General features: G+C 41.1%; 1 protein-coding gene across 1 annotated transcript in view; it reads left to right on the top strand.

Moving 5' to 3' along the window:
* The window catches only part of adcy1b (adenylate cyclase 1b), a 173,205-nt gene that overhangs the window by 119,724 nt on the left and 34,961 nt on the right, over positions 1 to 18,520 (top strand). Inside the window, exons 9-12 of the mRNA XM_049482059.1 lie at positions 11,509 to 11,703; positions 13,078 to 13,175; positions 14,587 to 14,671; positions 18,146 to 18,235. Of these exons, the coding sequence (XP_049338016.1) occupies positions 11,509 to 11,703; positions 13,078 to 13,175; positions 14,587 to 14,671; positions 18,146 to 18,235 (468 nt within the window). The remainder of the gene's footprint in view (positions 1 to 11,508; positions 11,704 to 13,077; positions 13,176 to 14,586; positions 14,672 to 18,145; positions 18,236 to 18,520) is intronic.

Below are 18,520 nucleotides of genomic sequence, written 5' to 3'. Positions count from 1 at the left end.
TGATTTCATCTCTTTAGGCCTCAAATCTGAGCCTGTATGTCCCAGGAACAGAGAATACACAGTTCACATAAAATCAATGATAACATACTGATTGAATGATTAACAGGATGAATATTGAATGATTAACAGGAATAATCAGTATAATTGATTATGAATATATGAAGTAAATCAGGAATACATGGAATAAATGTTGATTTTCCCCCACATTTCCCCCCTTTTAATCAAAAATTTTCATTTTGATTATACAATAATAAGAAATTTTCAACGTTAAATGCTGATTACAGTGATGTATATATGATAAATGTAGAAAAGAAAAGACATGATGTATGCAAGGCTGTTTTTGCGAGTGTATACCACTCTGTGTGTTTTGCTAAGCATGAAAGGCTGAAAGTAAAATCCAGACAAAATTAAAAAATCAGAAGCAAATTAAAATATGGAATGAATTGAGGAAACCGGATCATCATCGACATCTGCCGGGCTTGAGGTCCAGCTAGGCGTCGTAATAGGGACTGAAGTGGATGTTGTATCAGGGGAATCTAGGGAACTGGCGGTGTGCGGCTGAGTGACAGATAACATTTGATAATAATGTTCAGTTTCCCGTTTAGTTAGAGCCGTCTTAATTAAACGCAATACCAGGGCTCTGAGACAGGGGATTAAACAGCATCCACAGGTAATGAGGATGACAACCCCTATTGCTGCTGCACTAAAGAAAGAACTCACCAACGTGGCCCACTTTCCAAACCATGCTTGTAACCAGTCAGAAAAAGGATCAACAATACCTGAGTTCTCTGACAACTCAGTTGCTAAAGACGTGAGGCCTTCTAGGGCTTTTGTAACACTACCGTCAACACCTGTGTTGTTGGGGATGAAAGTACAACAGGTGGAGCCAAACATTACACAAACTCCTCCCCGTTCTGCTAACAGAAAATCCAATGCAATACGGTTCTGCCAAGCCATGAGACTGGTGGCATCCAACTGTTCAGCCAGTCCCTTAACGGCATCCCGTGTATAATTAACAAACCGCTGTTGATTATAGTATATGTAATTAATCCAATCAACATTCTTGTTAATGGTGGACCACCAGAACAAAACGGACTCAAATCCCGCAGCTATTTGGTTTCTGGCCTTAAATTGATCCGGCACCCCCCTTGGAACGCCGATCTCATCTATGTACACACGATCGTCAAAACTACCCCCTGGGGCAGAACGTTTTACCAAATGGTGGTCTCTGAGGGCCGTTTTGGAGTCATTTAAAGAGATTATTGTTACCGGCATAGTTAACATAGCCAAAGCGCACGTGCCTGACCAATGGTTAGGTAGGGTTTGCCTTAAAGTATTTGGGGTACATGTCCACCAGGTATCTGCTCTAGGAACTGTCATTTCAGCAAGGTTGCGATTCCACTTCAGTAATTGCGCAGAAGAATACACTACAGTACAGTGTGGAAAATTACCTATAAACGGATACCCGTCCACAGTCCTAGTGAAGCACGTATAGTTGCCAATTGTTGGAGTGAATCTAGGTGGGTAGCCACCTATCTTCTTAACTATGGGGAAGTCCCAGTGGAAGTTACGACAATATGGATCAAATGGGGTAGTCCTGTCAGAGAGTAACAGGAGGATACACCTGATACGTTGTTCGTTAGTCAATAGACCAGGAAATGGGGCAGCAGTCAGAGCTGGTTTTGCTACAGAACATGCATAACAGTTTTGCTTCCCTAAGGAAAGTGCGGTGTACGTGACCCAATCTAACCATTTATTTGTATCAGCGAACCCAGTAGCAACTGCAATAAGCTCTTGTGGATTATTAAATTGTATCTTGGCCACAGTGTTAACAGTCAAGGCGGGTGTTGGTGAGGGTGTTACAACGCTTTTGTCTACTACAGTTATTTTAAATCTCCCGATTGGATCTCGACCACTTACATCAGCTCCCAAACCGAACGTACCTGTCATGTACTTTGTAGCCTTTCTTATAGTCAAAAAAATGGGATTACACTTGAGTGTGACACATGGTGGAGCGACCTTCCCCTGAATTATAGAAATACTGTTCTGAAGGGTTCTCCACTTTGTGGTGGAAGTGGTGTATGTGTAACCATTTACCCCAGTATTCCACCATACCTCATCCCACCCTCTACACACATCAGTAGGATCATGTTGCCAATTTGTACCCAAACATGCATATTTGTCAGCAGCAATCAGCTGGTTCTCGTATTGTTCAGTTGGGCATGCTGCCACTGCACAGAAATCAAACTTGAACGTTGCCGTGTGTCCTTCCGTGATGGTCAGATGTACAATGTCCTGCTGTTGTCCTGCTCCCAGAGCAATAAGGAAAAAATACATGAAATTCATTGTCTATTGTGCTTTTGCTTCCTTTCTCTTGGAATTAAAAGTTCTGTGTCTCTATCAACAGCACACCTTTTGCACCGTCTCTGGTGACCCAACAACTTGCAAAACCAGTTTGTTGGAGGCAGAATGATGTTTGGCATAGGGTCTACACACTCAGGAGGAGGGGTTGGGGTGAGCGTTTGCCTTTCTTGACGCGTCTGGGGCTCGGAGTGGCGGGCACGCCCAAAATCGCCCTCTTCCCCCCTCAGCGAGGCGCTCTCACACCCCTGTCGTCGTCACTGGACCCGCCTCCTGAAATGGCAACCCAAATGTGGTCTGCTGGCAGAAAAGATAGTCAGGCTTATAGTTCCACTGACACGTTAGGCCCAAGCCTATTACTGCCACCTCCGGGGGTGCTTGTCTCAACCTATATAATGTAATGTCATACGTGTATAGGTTGTTTGTTACCCCTTGATATTTTGCCCGCACGACAGTACTGTCTGGGTTTTGAAGAAGGAGGTGCTGTATCTTGATTCGAAGGGCGTGTGGTGGCAGGAAAGGGACGGCGCCTCCCCACTGCCCTGTTGCGTCGTGCGGCTCTCCAAGTATCCGAGAGCCAGAATGCGCCCAGATCCACTCCACATCCGACATTTATGGATTTGTTTCCTCTGGCTCTGGAACCCTCCGACAGTGGCTGGCGTGTATCCACGTAGCTCGTCCTTCCACCTTGACCGCCGTCTGCGTCGTCAGCAGGATCTGCACCGGTCCCGTCCACCTGGGCTTGTGCCACCTGTTCCTCCTGAAGTCTTTTACCACGACCCACTCGCCTGGTTCCAAATCGTGCAGCGGTTCTCCTGCAGGCTGTGGCAGGGCAGCTTTTACCTGTTGATGCACAGAAATTAGTGCAGAGGACAAATTCTTACAGTATGACAACATTAGATCATCACACCCCGCCGCATCTGGCACAGGCCCCCTAATGGGCCCTATACCAGTTCTTGGCGGTCGTCCAAACAGGATTTCGAAAGGGCTCAGTTGGTTCTTTGGCCTTTCTCGCATTCTCATCTGCATCAATACAATTGGCAGGACCTTTGTCCAGCCAAGACCTGTTTCTGCACAGCATTTGCTTAATTTGTTTTTCAGAGTGCCATTTTCTCTCTCTACTGCCCCTCCACTAGCGGGGTGGTAGGCACAATGTTGTCTCATGTCAATCCCCAAATATTGACCTACTTGTTTGAGCGCTGTGCTCACAAACGGTGTTCCATTGTCACTAGAAATCCTTTGCGGAATTCCCCATCGTGGGATTAGGTCTGTTACCAGGGCTTTAGCCACTGCTTCCGAATCTTGCTTAGCTGTGGGGTACGCATTTACATACTTGGAAAACATATCCACACACACTAAGCAGTACTTTTTCCCTTCACTTGGTGTGAGTTCTATAAAATCCATCTGAAGATGCTCAAATGGACCGTTTGGCAGTGGGTGAGCCCCTTGTTCCATTTTTAAGCCTCGGCCCACATTGTGTGTGGCACAAATCATGCATCGTTTGCAAAAATTTTGAGAATAATTTGAGAACCCTTTCGTAAACCAGTGTTTGGTGACCTGTGCTATCATCCCCCCTTTAGACACATGGTCTTTCCCATGTGACAATTTTGCAAAATAGGGAAACATGCAGTTTGGCAGGCACGGGCGTCCTCCCGGGCATGTCCAGACACCGTCTTTTACGGTGCAACCAGCCTTCTTCCACTCAGCCCGTTCTGAGGGTGAGGAGCGCTCCTGCATCTCTGACACCTGCAAAAAAGGAGTTTTTACACAAAGCAGAGATGGCAAGCTGCACACAGTGTTACAAGCTGCACGTTTTGCTGCTGCATCAGCTCTGGCATTACCTAAAGAGATAGAGTCTGTCTTTTTTGTGTGTGCCTCACACTTGCAAACTGCTATCTCTGCTGGCAACAGGATGGCATCGAGGAGTTCGGAGACGAGCTTGTGATGAGCTATGTGTGCCCCTGAGCTAGTAAGGAAGTTTCGCTGCTTCCAGATAGCCCCGTAGTCATGAACTACTCCAAAAACGTACCTGCTGTCGGTGAAAATTACCACAGACTTACCTGTGGCGTATTTACATGCCTCTATGACGGCTTTTAGTTCCGCTGCCTGGGCGGAAAGATTTGATGGCAATGCGCCAGACACTACTGTTTCACTATCAGTTACCACAGCAAAGCCTACTCTGTTTCGTCCCGTCTCTGGATCCCTTGATGCCGATCCATCCACATAAAGCAGCAGCTGCGGGTTATGAAGCGGTGTGTCCTTCAGGTCAGGTCTGGGGGTGCAAAGTTCATTTGTTAGTGCCACACAGTCATGAGGTTCTCCATCAGTATCTAGAGGAAGGAGAGATGCAGGGTTAAGAGGTGAACATCGTTTAACAGTGATATTTGGCATTTCTAGCAAAACGGTGTTATACTTCAACCAACGTTGTGTGGACAAATGTGAAGTTTTGTGCTGAGAAAGAAGGTGTGTGACTGCATGGGGTACTAACAGAGTCAGTGGTGAATAGCCAACCAGGTCCCTGGAGGCTGTTGCTGCTTTCTCAGCAGCTGCCACTGCTCTCAGACATGGAGGAAGGCCTGCAGCGACTGGATCTAATTTTGCAGAAAAATATGCCACCGGCTTCAGTCTGTCCCCATGTGTTTGCATCAATACAGACAGCATACACCCCTGTCTTTCGTCTACTGCTTGCACAAATGGTTTTGTTGGGTCCGGAAGGCCCAACACTGGCGTTGTTTGCAAAGCCAGTTTGATCTCCACAAAGGCTCTCTCAGCCTCTGGAGTCCAGTTCACCTTTGATGATGCAGTGAGGCCAGGGCTCAGGGTCATCTCACGCAGGGGTGCCTCTAGCAGAGAGTAGTTTGGGATGAAAGTCCTGCAATAGGAACACATACCCATGAATGACATCACTTGTTTCTTAGTAACAGGTTTTGGTAGGCTTTGAATGACTGATATTCGGTCAACAGACAGTTGTTTACCCTCTGCTGAGATGTCATGGCCCAAAAATCTCACAGATTGTTTTACAAACTGTAGTTTTGACAAGCTAGCCTTGTGACCTTCTGCTGCCAGGTGCTGGAGCAATTTTATAGTGTCAGCTTCACACTGTTGCTGTGTGGTTGATGCAAGAATTATGTCATCAACATAACAGCAGATGGCGCTATTTTCGCTTAGCACCAATGAATCCAGACTATTTTTCAGGGCTTGGTTAAAAATTGTAGGTGCATCACAAAACCCTTGGCACAGACGTGTGAAAGTGAAGCACCTATCACCAAACTTGAAAGCAAACCAGAACTGACTATCCTTGTGCACAGGAATGCTAAAAAAAGCGTTGGCTAGGTCGACCACTGAAAACCATTTACAGTTACTAGGTATCTGTGAGAGAATTGTGTAAGGATTTGGAACATCTGGTGCTCTTTGCACCACTGCAGAATTTACAGCTTGCAAGTCTTGTACAAACCGCCAATCATCAGGCTGTGGAGGCTTTCGAGCCTTTTTTACAGGAAAAATTGGAGTACGTACTGGTGAGTCATTGCAAGGAATTATGATTCCAGCCTTTAAGAGAGAATGGAATACTGGCTTGATACCTTCAAGGGCTTCAGGCTTCAATGGGTATTGGGCCTTACGGGGTCGAAAACTACTTTTTGGGGTGATCACCACTGGTTCAGCGTTTCTAACTAAGCCCACATCGTATTGTGTGATTGCCCAAAGCTTTTGAGGGACCTCAATTAATTTTGGGTACAGTTTCAGCAAAGCCTGCACTGATTTTACTGTGGTATCTGGTTCCTCTTTTTGTGAGCTTTGGGATGGTTCCTCTTTTTCTGAGCTTAGGGAAATACTTCTAGAAAAAGAGGAAGTGAGATTCAAATTGCGCTTGAAAACTTTCACTGCTGCACAGTACCACACATTTGGTTTGTCTGTGTGTGTCCAGTCCGATATCCGAATCAGCTTTTTTATCCACTGGCCCAAATTTTGCCAAGTGGCAGTTTGGGGTTTTACCAGTGAAATGTGCGGGGCCGCATCTGCAACCTCGTACAAACCCATTTGCTGTTCATTTAGTCCGACTGAACACGCACAGAACTCGTTGTTCCAAAATAGAGTTTCCAAATGCAATGTTTCATTTTTAGTCCCACCCCCAAACCATCGTTCCTCGTACTGTTGATCTCTACCCACGTGTACATTTGCAGTACAATGAATGGTCTGAGCTGTCATAAATTCTAGCTTGTCACTCATTACCTCTCTAGCATGACTCAGCAAAACCTCAGGAAACTGCTTGGTGGAGTCTGGGGTTGGTAGCCACTGATAGACACACAGTTCCTCTTTTTGTCCCAACTGGGCGCAGGAAAGTGAGTTTTCAGTTACAACAACCCCATCCGGCGATGAGGTGAGTGACAAATTTAAAGCGCACATAAGGTCTCTGCCCAGCAAATTGATAGGGCAATTTTCCGAAATTAAAAATGAGTGCATCATTATGCGGCCTTCTTCTGTCTCACATCTCAAAGGTACACTAAAATATTCCACAGCAGAGTGGCCCGTTGCTCCCACTGTACAAAGACTTCTATCTGTGACCTTGAGCTGTGAGATAGAATTAGCATCAATTTCTGTTATTACAGAATGAGCTGCCCCAGAATCGACCAAAAGTTCTATCTTTTTCTCACCCACTGTCAGGGGTATTTTTGGTAGTTGGTTAAATGGGAAAGATGTGTATTGCAAAAATGTGTGTGTGTGTGTGTGTAAAGATTTTACGTCACCCTTCCTGTTTTCAGTGGGGTCCCCCGGCCCTTCCTCCGCCCGTCAATCAGCCTTCTGCTTCCTCTTTTCGTCAGCCTTTCTCGCCTCACAGTCTTTTTTGAAATGTCCCATTTGTTGGCAATAAAAACAACGTATCATTCCCGGATTTTGTCCTTGCTGGCGTTCCCAGTCATTTCTTCTCCCTCTGCCACGTCCCCTTCCTCTTTCATCCTGTGCTTGTCTTCCAATGTGCTGGTACATAGTAAGGATCGCAGTGTTTTCTGCCTTTGTTCTTTTTTCGACTTTTTTCAATTCTGCTTCCCTCTGGATGCCCTCTGTATGAATGGCATACTTTTCCACGTTGGCTAGAGTCTCGCCCTGCCAACCGACGCATAATTTTTTTACAGTCTCTGCCACACTGGGCTTCATGCCATTCAGGAAGCTGTTCCTGAGGTGTGCTTCCCACGGTCCGACTGTCTGTCCGCCTGCGGCCAACTGTGCTGGTCGCTCAATACCACAATGGTCCGTGTGCACTTCAATCAAGCGGTTGAGGTATTGAGCAATTGTCTCTCCCTCATTCTGGACACATTTTGCAATTTTGTCCATATTCATCTGTAGAGGAAAAGCATCCTTCAGTCCTTGCTTTAGGTTTGTCACCGCTGTCCTGTAGTCTGCGTTTTCAGCAGCTGCATAGGTTGGAGATTTCAACTGAACATTGGCGGTTGGCCAATCTCCTGAAATCTTTGTCCAGTCTGACCCCAGCTTTGCCATTAGGAGTCGTCGCAGTTCATCTGAAGTTGGTCTGAATTCTCTGCAAAACACTTCAAGTTCCTTCCCGAACTTGTCTCCACCCACCGTTCTCAGTTGCGGTAGATGATTCATGGCCTCTTTAATGTCAGTTAGAGTCCATGGCCTGTGAACCAGAATCGTTCCATCTGGACCTGAAACTTCAATCATTGGTGTTTGTAAATGCTTGTCTTGCAGTGGTCTGTTATGTGATCTGAGCCTAGCGGCCATGCTTTCAGCTTGACTCGGATAGAACAGTTCATCCTTTTGTTTTTTCCACTCCTTCACGTATTCCACTGATGTGCTGTCCAGTGTCGTCATCGGAGAGTGCTCTGCGGGTGGGGCTGATGGAGCGTTGGCAGGCTCGCTGTTCAGACAGTCAGATGGTCCTTGTCCTGATAGGTTGTCGTATGCTGGGGGAGGGCAGGACCTGATGACGTGCGGTGTAGATGCAGCCAGTGGTGATTGGTCAGTCAGTGACAGAACTTCGGTGGCCCCGCCCTGAAGGCGTGATCCTCGTTGGTCGATCTGCGATTGGCTTTGAGGTGGAAGGGGCGTTCCCCTTTGGGCGTGGCCTTCTGCTCCGTGCTGCAGTCGGCTCAGTTGCTCTGGCAGTGTCTGATGTGGAGCCATGTGTTCGCGTCTGCGAGGCGGGGCGGAGTCCAGGTCAGGGTCCCCCTGTTTGGACACAAACTGAGAACAGGTCGGAGTTCCTGCCTGCCCTAGCTGCACTGTCTGTGTTTTTCGATAACGCTTGTGAGCCTCATCTAACCACATCCCAAAAGCCTTCCAGTCTACCTCCCTTATTTTCTTAGTCAAACGTTCTCTGTCTGCTCTCTTCTTTTCTATCTTTATTTGATTTAAAATCTGTTCATTATTCTTCTCTACCAGTTCTAAATTCTGCTTGAGTGTGTCTAACTGTCTGAGGCTGAAGCTTCCCGTTTCCGGGAAACCGCATTGTTGGACCCATTGTCCTATTGAGCGAACGCTCTGTGGACCATAATTTACTTCCATAAACTTAAAATTCGGTCCCCCATATTCCCTCTCAACAGTACCCCGCTCAGCTTGGTTAGTTCTGCTCTGTCTTTGTCCCATATTTTCTATATTTCAACACTTGCTTCAACTTGTAATTTTTAATTAAAATTTTACCAAAAAAAAATTAATAAATCCCTCCTACTATGCTAATATATATATTCTCACACATACATTCCCACATGCAGAATTTTCCATTTATCACCATGCACACATATACCCACTCCTATGTACACATGTATGTATTTTGCATATATGAACGCATGTACCCCCTCTAAACAGGAAACGACGAGAGAAAAGCTCTCATATTTTTGTGAATTTAAAAAAAAGACCCCAGACAGAAAATTTTAGAAGTGGGAAAAAAAAAAAAAAGGAAGCGGAGCGGAGCGAAGCCAAAAAAGAAAAAAATTAGATATCAAAAAAAATTTTGGTAAGACACTAGTCTTTCAGCATCCCGTTCATTTCCCCTTAGAAAAATGTACTTTAACAAAGTTTCCCCTCTGGCCCGAAACCCCCCGATCTCAACACACAGATGAGGGATCGATCCATTTTTCTTTACCAGCAGGTTCGCGACTCTATCGCTGTGCCTATGTGCTCACAGCCCCGTCAGACTGTGCCCTCCGTTTTCTCACCAAAAAACCAGGGGAAAAAATCTTTAACCTTTAAATATCGTCATACAAAGGCGGGTTATCCGGCCCCCAGGAACCAGTTTTTTCTGGGCTATGCCCCAAATCTTGGATTGAGGCAAACACACAGCACCAAAAAAAATTACAGGTTCCTCCTTTTGCCTCTAACCACTTCACATCAACTCAGACTGTGTGCCAGGGGGCTCAAGCCAGACGAAGAAAGATATAAAAATATACTCACACGTGGTGCGGCTTCCGCGGCCCCGGACACCTCTCGACCCCTCCAGAGGAAACGCCTTTTTCCTCTAAACAGTCGAGGTTTTTTAAGGTTGAGTTTTCTTTATAACCCAAGAGCGTCCTCCGTTTTCCTCCTGAAGTCTCGAGGCCCCGGTGGCTCGGGAAGCCCACCCAGGGACGCCAATTGTCGTGGAAATCGACAAACGACAATCAAAGACCCGGGATGCCAAAGAATAGGTTTTTTATTATTGAAGTTGCAAAGAAATATTAGCAAAGCAAATAAATTTGAGGATGAGAGTAGTCAGAAGATTGGAGCCCCCCTTCAGTCGGACCACCCTCTCCATTTTATACAGTCCTCGTTCATACATGAGGTAATGTCCACGTGATCTGTTTGGAAACAGGTCCCTACCAGATATAAAAAGAGGAACCAAAAACTGCAAGTACAACAGAAGATAAGCTTTTTGGAGAAAATAATTCACACAAATCAGAAAACTCTATTTTACTCTGACAAGACAGTTTCCAGGCAAACTTAATTTTCCAATCCTTAGGAGAGGATAATTCATGAATCAGAAAACACCATTTATTATGACGAAAATTGTCTCCGGGCAGAACTTGATTTCATCTCTTTAGGCCTCAAATCTGAGCCTGTATGTCCCAGGAACAGAGAATACACAGTTCACATAAAATCAATGATAACATACTGATTGAATGATTAACAGGATGAATATTGAATGATTAACAGGAATAATCAGTATAATTGATTATGAATATATGAAGTAAATCAGGAATACATGGAATAAATGTTGATTTTCCCCCACACTTACTAATTGATTGATATTAAAACATATATATATAATTTTCGTTCCACTTCACAATTTTGTGCTACTTTGTGTTGTTTTATCACTTAAAATCTCAATAAAAAACAATTAAGGTTGTGGTTGTAAAGGTGACAAAATGTAAAAAAGTTTAAGAGGTATGAATAGTTTCGCAAACCACAAGGTAAGGGGAGGGGAAACACCAAAACTTGCAGGCTCTAGCTTGAGAGGTTTAGTCAATAGTGCATATCGTCACTGTCCAAAGAAAAACACAAAAACTGTCCTTTACACTGTGCCAAATTTTCTTGATCAACGGACCAATAGAAATGCTTCAAAATGACCTGAAATAAACTCTTTTTACATTGACTTCCATTGAGAATTTAGAAGTTTTTTTCTTCTCTCCTATAAAATTGCTGTTTTGGAGATGCTTGTTTTTCATTGGACAGCGGCGGAATGTACAGGACATACAGAGGACTGAAATAAAGCGATAGTTGACTAAAATACAGCAAAATAAAATTAGAATTAATAAAATAATGAGACAAACTTAATGTACAATAAAACAAGGTCACATATATAAACATACAGCTCTGAAAAAATAAGAGAGCACTTAAAAATACCAAATTTACCAAATTGAAAACCTCTGGAATATAATCAAGAGGAAGATGGATGATCACAAGCCATCAAACCAAACTGAACTGCTTGAATTTTTGCACCAGGAGTAAAGCAGCATAAAGTTATCCAAAAGCAGTGTGTAAGACTGGTGGAGGAGAACATGATGCCAAGATGCATGAAAACTGTGATAAAAAAACAAATATTGATTTCAGAACTCTTAAAACTTTATGAATATGAACCTTTTCAGTACTGTTTCTGTACTGTAACTTAGATATTAATCTCTGTCTCTGTGTCTCACTGCTGTTCTCCTGCAGAGGAGGGTTCTCCGCTCGGCTCCGGAGAAGTTACGGAACCGGACGTCCGTAGCTGCTAACGTGACTCAGAGCAGCCCGGGGACCCGAGTGAACCGCTACATCGGCCGTCTGATCGAGGCGCGGCAGACGGAGTCGGACACTGCCGACCTGCACTTTCTCACACTCATGTACAAGTGCTCCGAGCGCGAGAAGAGGGTGAGACACGTTAGCATCGCGCTAAAGCTACGTAGCCGCGATTCCAGCCAATCACGAATTTGAGACAGTAAAGAGTGAATGAAAAAATAAAGACAACAACATTTTATCATTACATTTAGCAAAATTAACCTTTAAAAGTATGCTTAAATTGTAGTCTATACATTTATTATAACGATGTTGCTGATTTATCATTTTAATACTAATGACAAAGTTAAAACCAAAAATTTTTAACTGATTTTTAATAAATAAAAGTTTTAACAAATAACTTTTTCACACCTTTTTAAGGTATGAAATTAATTTAAATTCCAGTGTATATATTTATTATTAAGATCTTGCAGATTTATTGTTGTTGCACCAAAACAATTTAAGCTGAATTGTTTACCCAAAGTTTAACAAATAGCCATTTTCACACATTTTTATAGTGTAAAGTTAATTTAAATTCAAGTGTATACATTTATACGTGAGATCTTGCTGATTTATTGTTGTAACATTAATGCAGAAACTAAAAAAAAAAACAAAAAATTACATAAATGTAATAAATTTATCATATTATATTTTTAATAAATGTTTTGCCACAATTTAACAAATAACCCTTTTCACACCGTTTTAAGGTATAAAAGTCCATTTAAAGTCCAGTGTGTACATTTATGATTGAGATCTAACTGATTTATCATTGCGATACCAATCCCAAAACTAAAGACCAAAATTTTAAACTGATTTATTTTACCCAAAGTTTAAAAAGGAAAGATTTCCAGACCTTTTTAAGGTATAAAAGTCCTTTTTTTAATCCAGTGTGTACATTTATGATCGAGATCTTATTGTTGTAACATCAATGTCGAAACAAAAATATAAACAAAAATTGAAACAGATTTATTATACCAATGCAAAAACTAAAAAACAAAAATTTTGAACAGATTTTTTTTATCCAAACTTTTCAAAAGTTTTAAATAGTATACATAGTTATAGTATACAAGCTTCTTATTGTTTTCAAGTTTATGCTCTGATGTATTCTGACCTGTTGAAATCCACCTTGTAGTAATTAATGTTTTGATAAGTTCTTAAAAATATGACAATGGGAGCATTGAATGAACAATGTTTTCCACGTAATTTAGTCTCAAATATAAGGAAACAATGATAAAATGTAAAATAATACAATAGACAATGAACAATCAATACCCTATATTACATTATTAGGTTTAGATTTAGGTCTAGATTTTTAGGAAGTTTTACAATAGAAAAGCATAGATTAAAACAATCCAAAATCAGATCTCAGGCGTTCTCAGACAGACTGGACTTGAGCTCAGGAGGAACATTGCTGTTGGTGTTGATTGAATGCGTTGAACGGCTGAATCATGTGTTTGTTCTGTTTTTCAGTATCATCATTTACACGATGAGTACTTCACTGGAGCGGTGGTGCTCTCTCTAATCCTAGCTGCCTTGTTTGGCCTTGTCTATCTTCTCATCATGCCACAGTAAATATGAAGCCTTTACCTCTGTACTGCATTTAGACTCAGGCTTAAAGATTAGGCTACTGTATTTTTTGCACTATAAGGCGCACTGGATTATAAGGCGCATTATGAGACACTAGTAAGGAATATTCTTAAAGTCGAAAGAGTGCTGGATGTTAATTTACACAGATTTCTTTACTCAAAACAGTTTGTTTGAGTGAGTAAAGCGCTTCTGTTTATTTACAGGAAGCTTAGATTTCCAGATTTTCACTAAGGCTGGGTGCAGCAGCATTAGCATTAGCAGCTAACCGGTGTTACATCGCTACACTGAGGAACCCTGAGTGTTCCGGTAAGGCAGGGCGATATTAGCTAGCGTTTTATTCCACGTATCTTATTTTAACACAGTAAATATGCAGACTACAGTCCGAAATACTCTCCTCTAAACGGTCTAAGAGCTAGCACTTAGCACAGTTAGCAGCTAATGCTATTACTGCTCCAGCAGTGCTAGCCAGGGTTAGTCGCAGACAACAGTTCAATATACTCACCTCTGAATATTGAAAGAGATATAGCTTAGCATGGTTAGCGGCTAATGCTAATACTGCTCCAAAACGCTGTACTTCAGCAGAGTGGCTTTACTGCTCCTTAATACCAGAATGGTAAAATTCATACATAAAGATCACTTATGATTTTGTGGAAAATTAAAAGGTTTGAAGTGCACCTTATAATGCAAAAAATGCTGTAAATGTTAATCTTTGTGTTAGAATGTTTGGTTTGTACATGTATTATTAGTACTCCAGAATTATAGACAGCACCTTCAATATCATAAGATCTAGTTGGAGGATGTTTTACTGAATTATGTTGATTATAAATCAATATTACCAATCTTTTCTACTGTCCAACTTCATGATAAGTGTTTCTGATAACTGTGTAATTACACATTAACAATCTATGTAATAACAGCGTAACTACTAATGCATTACGCAATGTTACAGATTAGTTACAGTTGTACAGTTTATGTAATTACACATGTGTGTGAAGGTCAGTGAGATATAGCCAAAAATGTTGTCCATCTTCCCATAGAGATATCTGAATAATGTTTGTTTTTTTTAGTATTTAAAAAACAATTGCAGCTCTAATTGGAGAAATATAAATACACAACTTAATCCACACACAACATTACACATGAAAATACACACACTATACCCTATTAAACACAAAAGTCAAAATTGATGTTGACAAGTGCAATGACATAACCTGTACAACTGTAATAAATCATTAATAATGCGTACTTTACCAGTAGTTACACTGTTATTATTGTGTTATTACATAGATTGCTAATTTATGACTACACAAAAGTGTCTACACTTAATATAAAGTTGTTATTCCTGAATAATCCTTTTCCTCTATTTTCTCTTCCCTCTTCTTCTTATCTCAGGGGGACAGTAGTACTGGTGCTGCTGGTTTTCTGCATCTGTTTCCTTGTAGCTTGTATCATGTATCTTCATGTCACTAGAGTGCAGGTAAACTACTTTACTTTCAATACACATTTTATTCCACCAACACAAACTGCCACCTGTACCATGTACTCACTTTTAAGCAAATATCTAATTAGCCAATCATGTTGCAGCAGTGCAGTGCATCAAATTATGTTAATTACTGTAGGGTACATCCATATGAATCACTAGAATGAGGGAAATGTGACCTATGAAATTTTAAGCATGGCCTGATTGTTGGTGTTATTAGTGGCTTGGACAGTGCAGGGGCGAACCTCATTTTATTTAGTATTTTATTGTTTTTTTTTACATTTTCTTAGGTATTTTTATTAATGGAAAGATGAAGCACTGGGTCATGCGTTAAGGAATACTTGGAGCCAAATAAAATATATTTATTTTAGATATGTTAGGGACGAGTATATTTTATTTTACCCAACCCTCAATTTCTTGTAGCAACTTTTGCATCATTTACAGCCAAAGTAAGGTCAATGGTGACGATAGAAAACATTAATGTCCCTAAACAACTTTCTTGTGGCTCCCCACACTCTAAAAAAAGCTTCTGAGACCTATTTGTCTCAGAATAGCTCTTTATCCAGCTAACAAATGATGGTTTAAAACCATTAATTATGTCAAAAGCAGCAGTAAAATCTATTAAGAAGGCACCACAGATATTTTTATCACCTACTTCTCATAGGCAGTCATCCGTCATTTGAGCAAGGGCTGTCGGGTAGAATGCCAATATGATTGGGAGATCGTTTGGTTTGAATCCTGGTCATGCAGCTTGCCGTCAGCTGCCATCAGAGCCCTGAGAGACCACAATTGGCCTTGCTCTCTCTGGGTGGGTACAGTACAGTAGATGGCGCTCTTTCTTTCCCCTCATCACTCCTTTTTTTATACTCCTAGGATCAGCACAAGGCTGCGTCTGTGAGCTGATGTATCAGAACCGAGTCGCTGTGCTTTTCTCCGAGTGAGGAACGAATGTTTAAAAAAAAGAGGAGCTAGTGTTAGTCTTCACCCTCCTGGTGTGTTGTGGCATCACTAGTGATGGGGGATAAATTGGGAGAAAAATATGAGAAAATTCTAAATATTTTTTATAAAAGCCCAAAAAAAGACATTTGTGTCAAAATATCTGAATTATTTTTTTTAGAACTTTCCATTAAAACTGGATGTAATATTCAGCAGTAGCTGTGTAAAATCTCAGAGAAGGAGATTTTATCTCAGGAGTTTAGGAGGTGTGTGGAGGTTACTAGTCATGTGATGGTCCATGTGACCTGAGGAGTGCTATTTACAGCCTCCAACAACTGAAAGAGACTGAGGGATCTCAGGACTATAAATACACAGGGAATCCCGGTAATTCCTGTTTTCACTTTATCCCTACGTGATCACTTTTCTCCTTTCATTCAGAGCCAAACACTCACACGTGTAGATCACTACTGGATTAGATACACTGCCTGCCAAACAAAGCAAAGGCTTTACACTCTAATATCTCTAATATTTAGCTTTGATTACAGCTTTACACATTTGCTGTAGCATCGCTTCCACAAGTTTCTGCTTTGTCTCAACATTTATTTCAATCCAGTGTTGCTGCATTAATTTTTCACCAAGATCTTGCAGCAGCATTGATGATGGTAGAGTCTGACCAACCACTGCACAAAGCAGCTCTTCTCCATCCAGCACATCCCAAAGATTCTCAATGAGGTTAAGATCTGGACTCTGTGGTGAACTCTCTCTCAATCCATGTGTGAAAATGATAAATGATGATCTCTTGCTCCCTGAACCCTGAATCACTCTTTCACAACTCCAGCACCATCAATCCTGACATTATCTGTATCTTGGAATATGGCCGTGCCATCAGGGAAGAAATAAATTCATTGATTGATGGAATAATCTGGTCTATATTCAGTATATTCAGGTAGTCAGCTGACCTCATTCTTTCAGCACATACTGTTGCTGAACCTTCTTCCATTGCTCTGGAGACCAATCATTACGCTTCCTAGCAAATTAAAGCCATTTTTGCCGGTTTGTCTCACTGACAAGTGTGCATATGGGAAAGCTCTTACTTTCACTATTAAACATGACCTGAGTTCTAGTGGTGTTTTTCTACGTTTACATTTTGGTATCACTTTAAATTAAGACTACCTTTATAAAAGGTTTATAAACGGTTTACAAATAGTTTATTAATGGTGAATAATTAGATTATAAATACCTTAAAAATCATTAATAATCAGTTATAACACATACGTAGAAAGGGCAACAATGACCTGTTGTTAGCCAAATAGTGAACCCACAGCCATCTATATTGTTGCTCTTTCTATGTATGTGTTATAACTGATTATTAATGTATATAACCTTATTAGTAACCATTAATAAACTAATTGTAAACCATTTATGAACCCTTTATAAAGGTAGTCTTATTTTAAAGTGGTACCTAATTTTTTTTTCTGACCACATGAATTCCTGGAAGATAATTGGTTTCCCATACTCTCCTTTCACTTAATAATAATGGGTCAGACTGATTTTAGTAGTTTCTGAATCTTGGTGTGGTTCCAGGTAGTCAATATTTTGTTTTATATATTGTTAAGGCCTATAGCATCTGAACGTCTGCTCAATCATTTGGTAAAACGAGTTTGAGTCACTGTATCCTATTGAAGATTTTTTTTTAAGGAATTTAACCCAAGCTAGTTCTGCCATGTCTTTGAAAATCACAGAAATACTGTATTTTAGGGTAATTAAATAAAGAGCAATAAACTTTTATTACTACAAATATTTTCCTTAAACTCAATTCATTCAAATCAAGTTTTACTATGGCTGCAGGAAGTCTGTCCTCTTAACTGCTGTTTAAAAAAAAATAAAAGCCCATTAAGTTGAATTTCCGCTTTTGTTCGGGATAAACTCTTTATCGTTCAGTTCACCGCTTGGCTTCTGCCGTCTTTTCTAAGTGGATTTACGAATTTGAATTCTCCCAGCTAATCTTCATCCCCCCCCCCCTCTCTCTCTCTCTCTACTCTCCCTACTCTCTCGCTTTCTCTATTTCTCTATCTCTCTTGCTCTCCCTCTCTCTCTCTCTCTCTCTATATATATATATATATATGCTCTCTCTCGTCTCTCTTTCTCTATATCTCTCTCTTGTTATCTCTCTCTTTCTTTCTTTTTTCTCAATTTCTCTCTTTCTTTTTCTATTTTCTCATTATATCTCTCTTCTCTCTCTTTCTCTATCTGTCTTTATTTCTCTCTCGTTATCTCTCTTTCTTTCTTTTTTCTTAATTTTCTCTTTCTCTTTTCTCCCTTTATCTCTCTTTTTCTTTCTTTCTTTTTCTTTCTTTCTCTTTGGCTCTCTTCTCTCTTTCTCTATTTCTCCTTCTTTTTTCATTCTCTCTCTCTCTTTCACTCTATTGTTTCCCTGTTTCTCTCTTTTTTCCCTGTTTCTCTCTCTTTCTCTTTTTTCTGTCTATTTTTCCCTATTTTTCTCTCTCTCTCTCTCTCGTTCTCTCTCTCTCTCAGTGTTTTCCAGGGTGCCTCACCATACAGATCCGAACGGTCCTGTGTGTGCTCATAGTGCTCTTAATCTATGCTGTGGCCCAAGCTTGTGTGGTAAGACCCTCATCATCACCATCATCATCATCATCACATCATCATCACCATTATTACATTATTATAACACCAACATCCTCACAATTCAGCACATAAGCATTGAATCCACTCATTAGACCCTTTAGCCCACACATTGTCACTTTCATATATACATTACTATCATTACATCATGTTAGCAACATCATTAAAAATGGAGTTTGGATGTATATAAATAAATTAATGGTTTTAGTCAATTATAAAATGTAATCCGCTTAATCACAACAAAATTCTGTGATTAACTGCGAT

Source organism: Astyanax mexicanus, chromosome 8 (genome assembly GCF_023375975.1).
Source record: "Astyanax mexicanus isolate ESR-SI-001 chromosome 8, AstMex3_surface, whole genome shotgun sequence".
Lineage (NCBI taxonomy): Eukaryota > Metazoa > Chordata > Actinopteri > Characiformes > Acestrorhamphidae > Astyanax > Astyanax mexicanus.
This window is presented reverse-complemented; position numbering and strand designations above follow the sequence as displayed.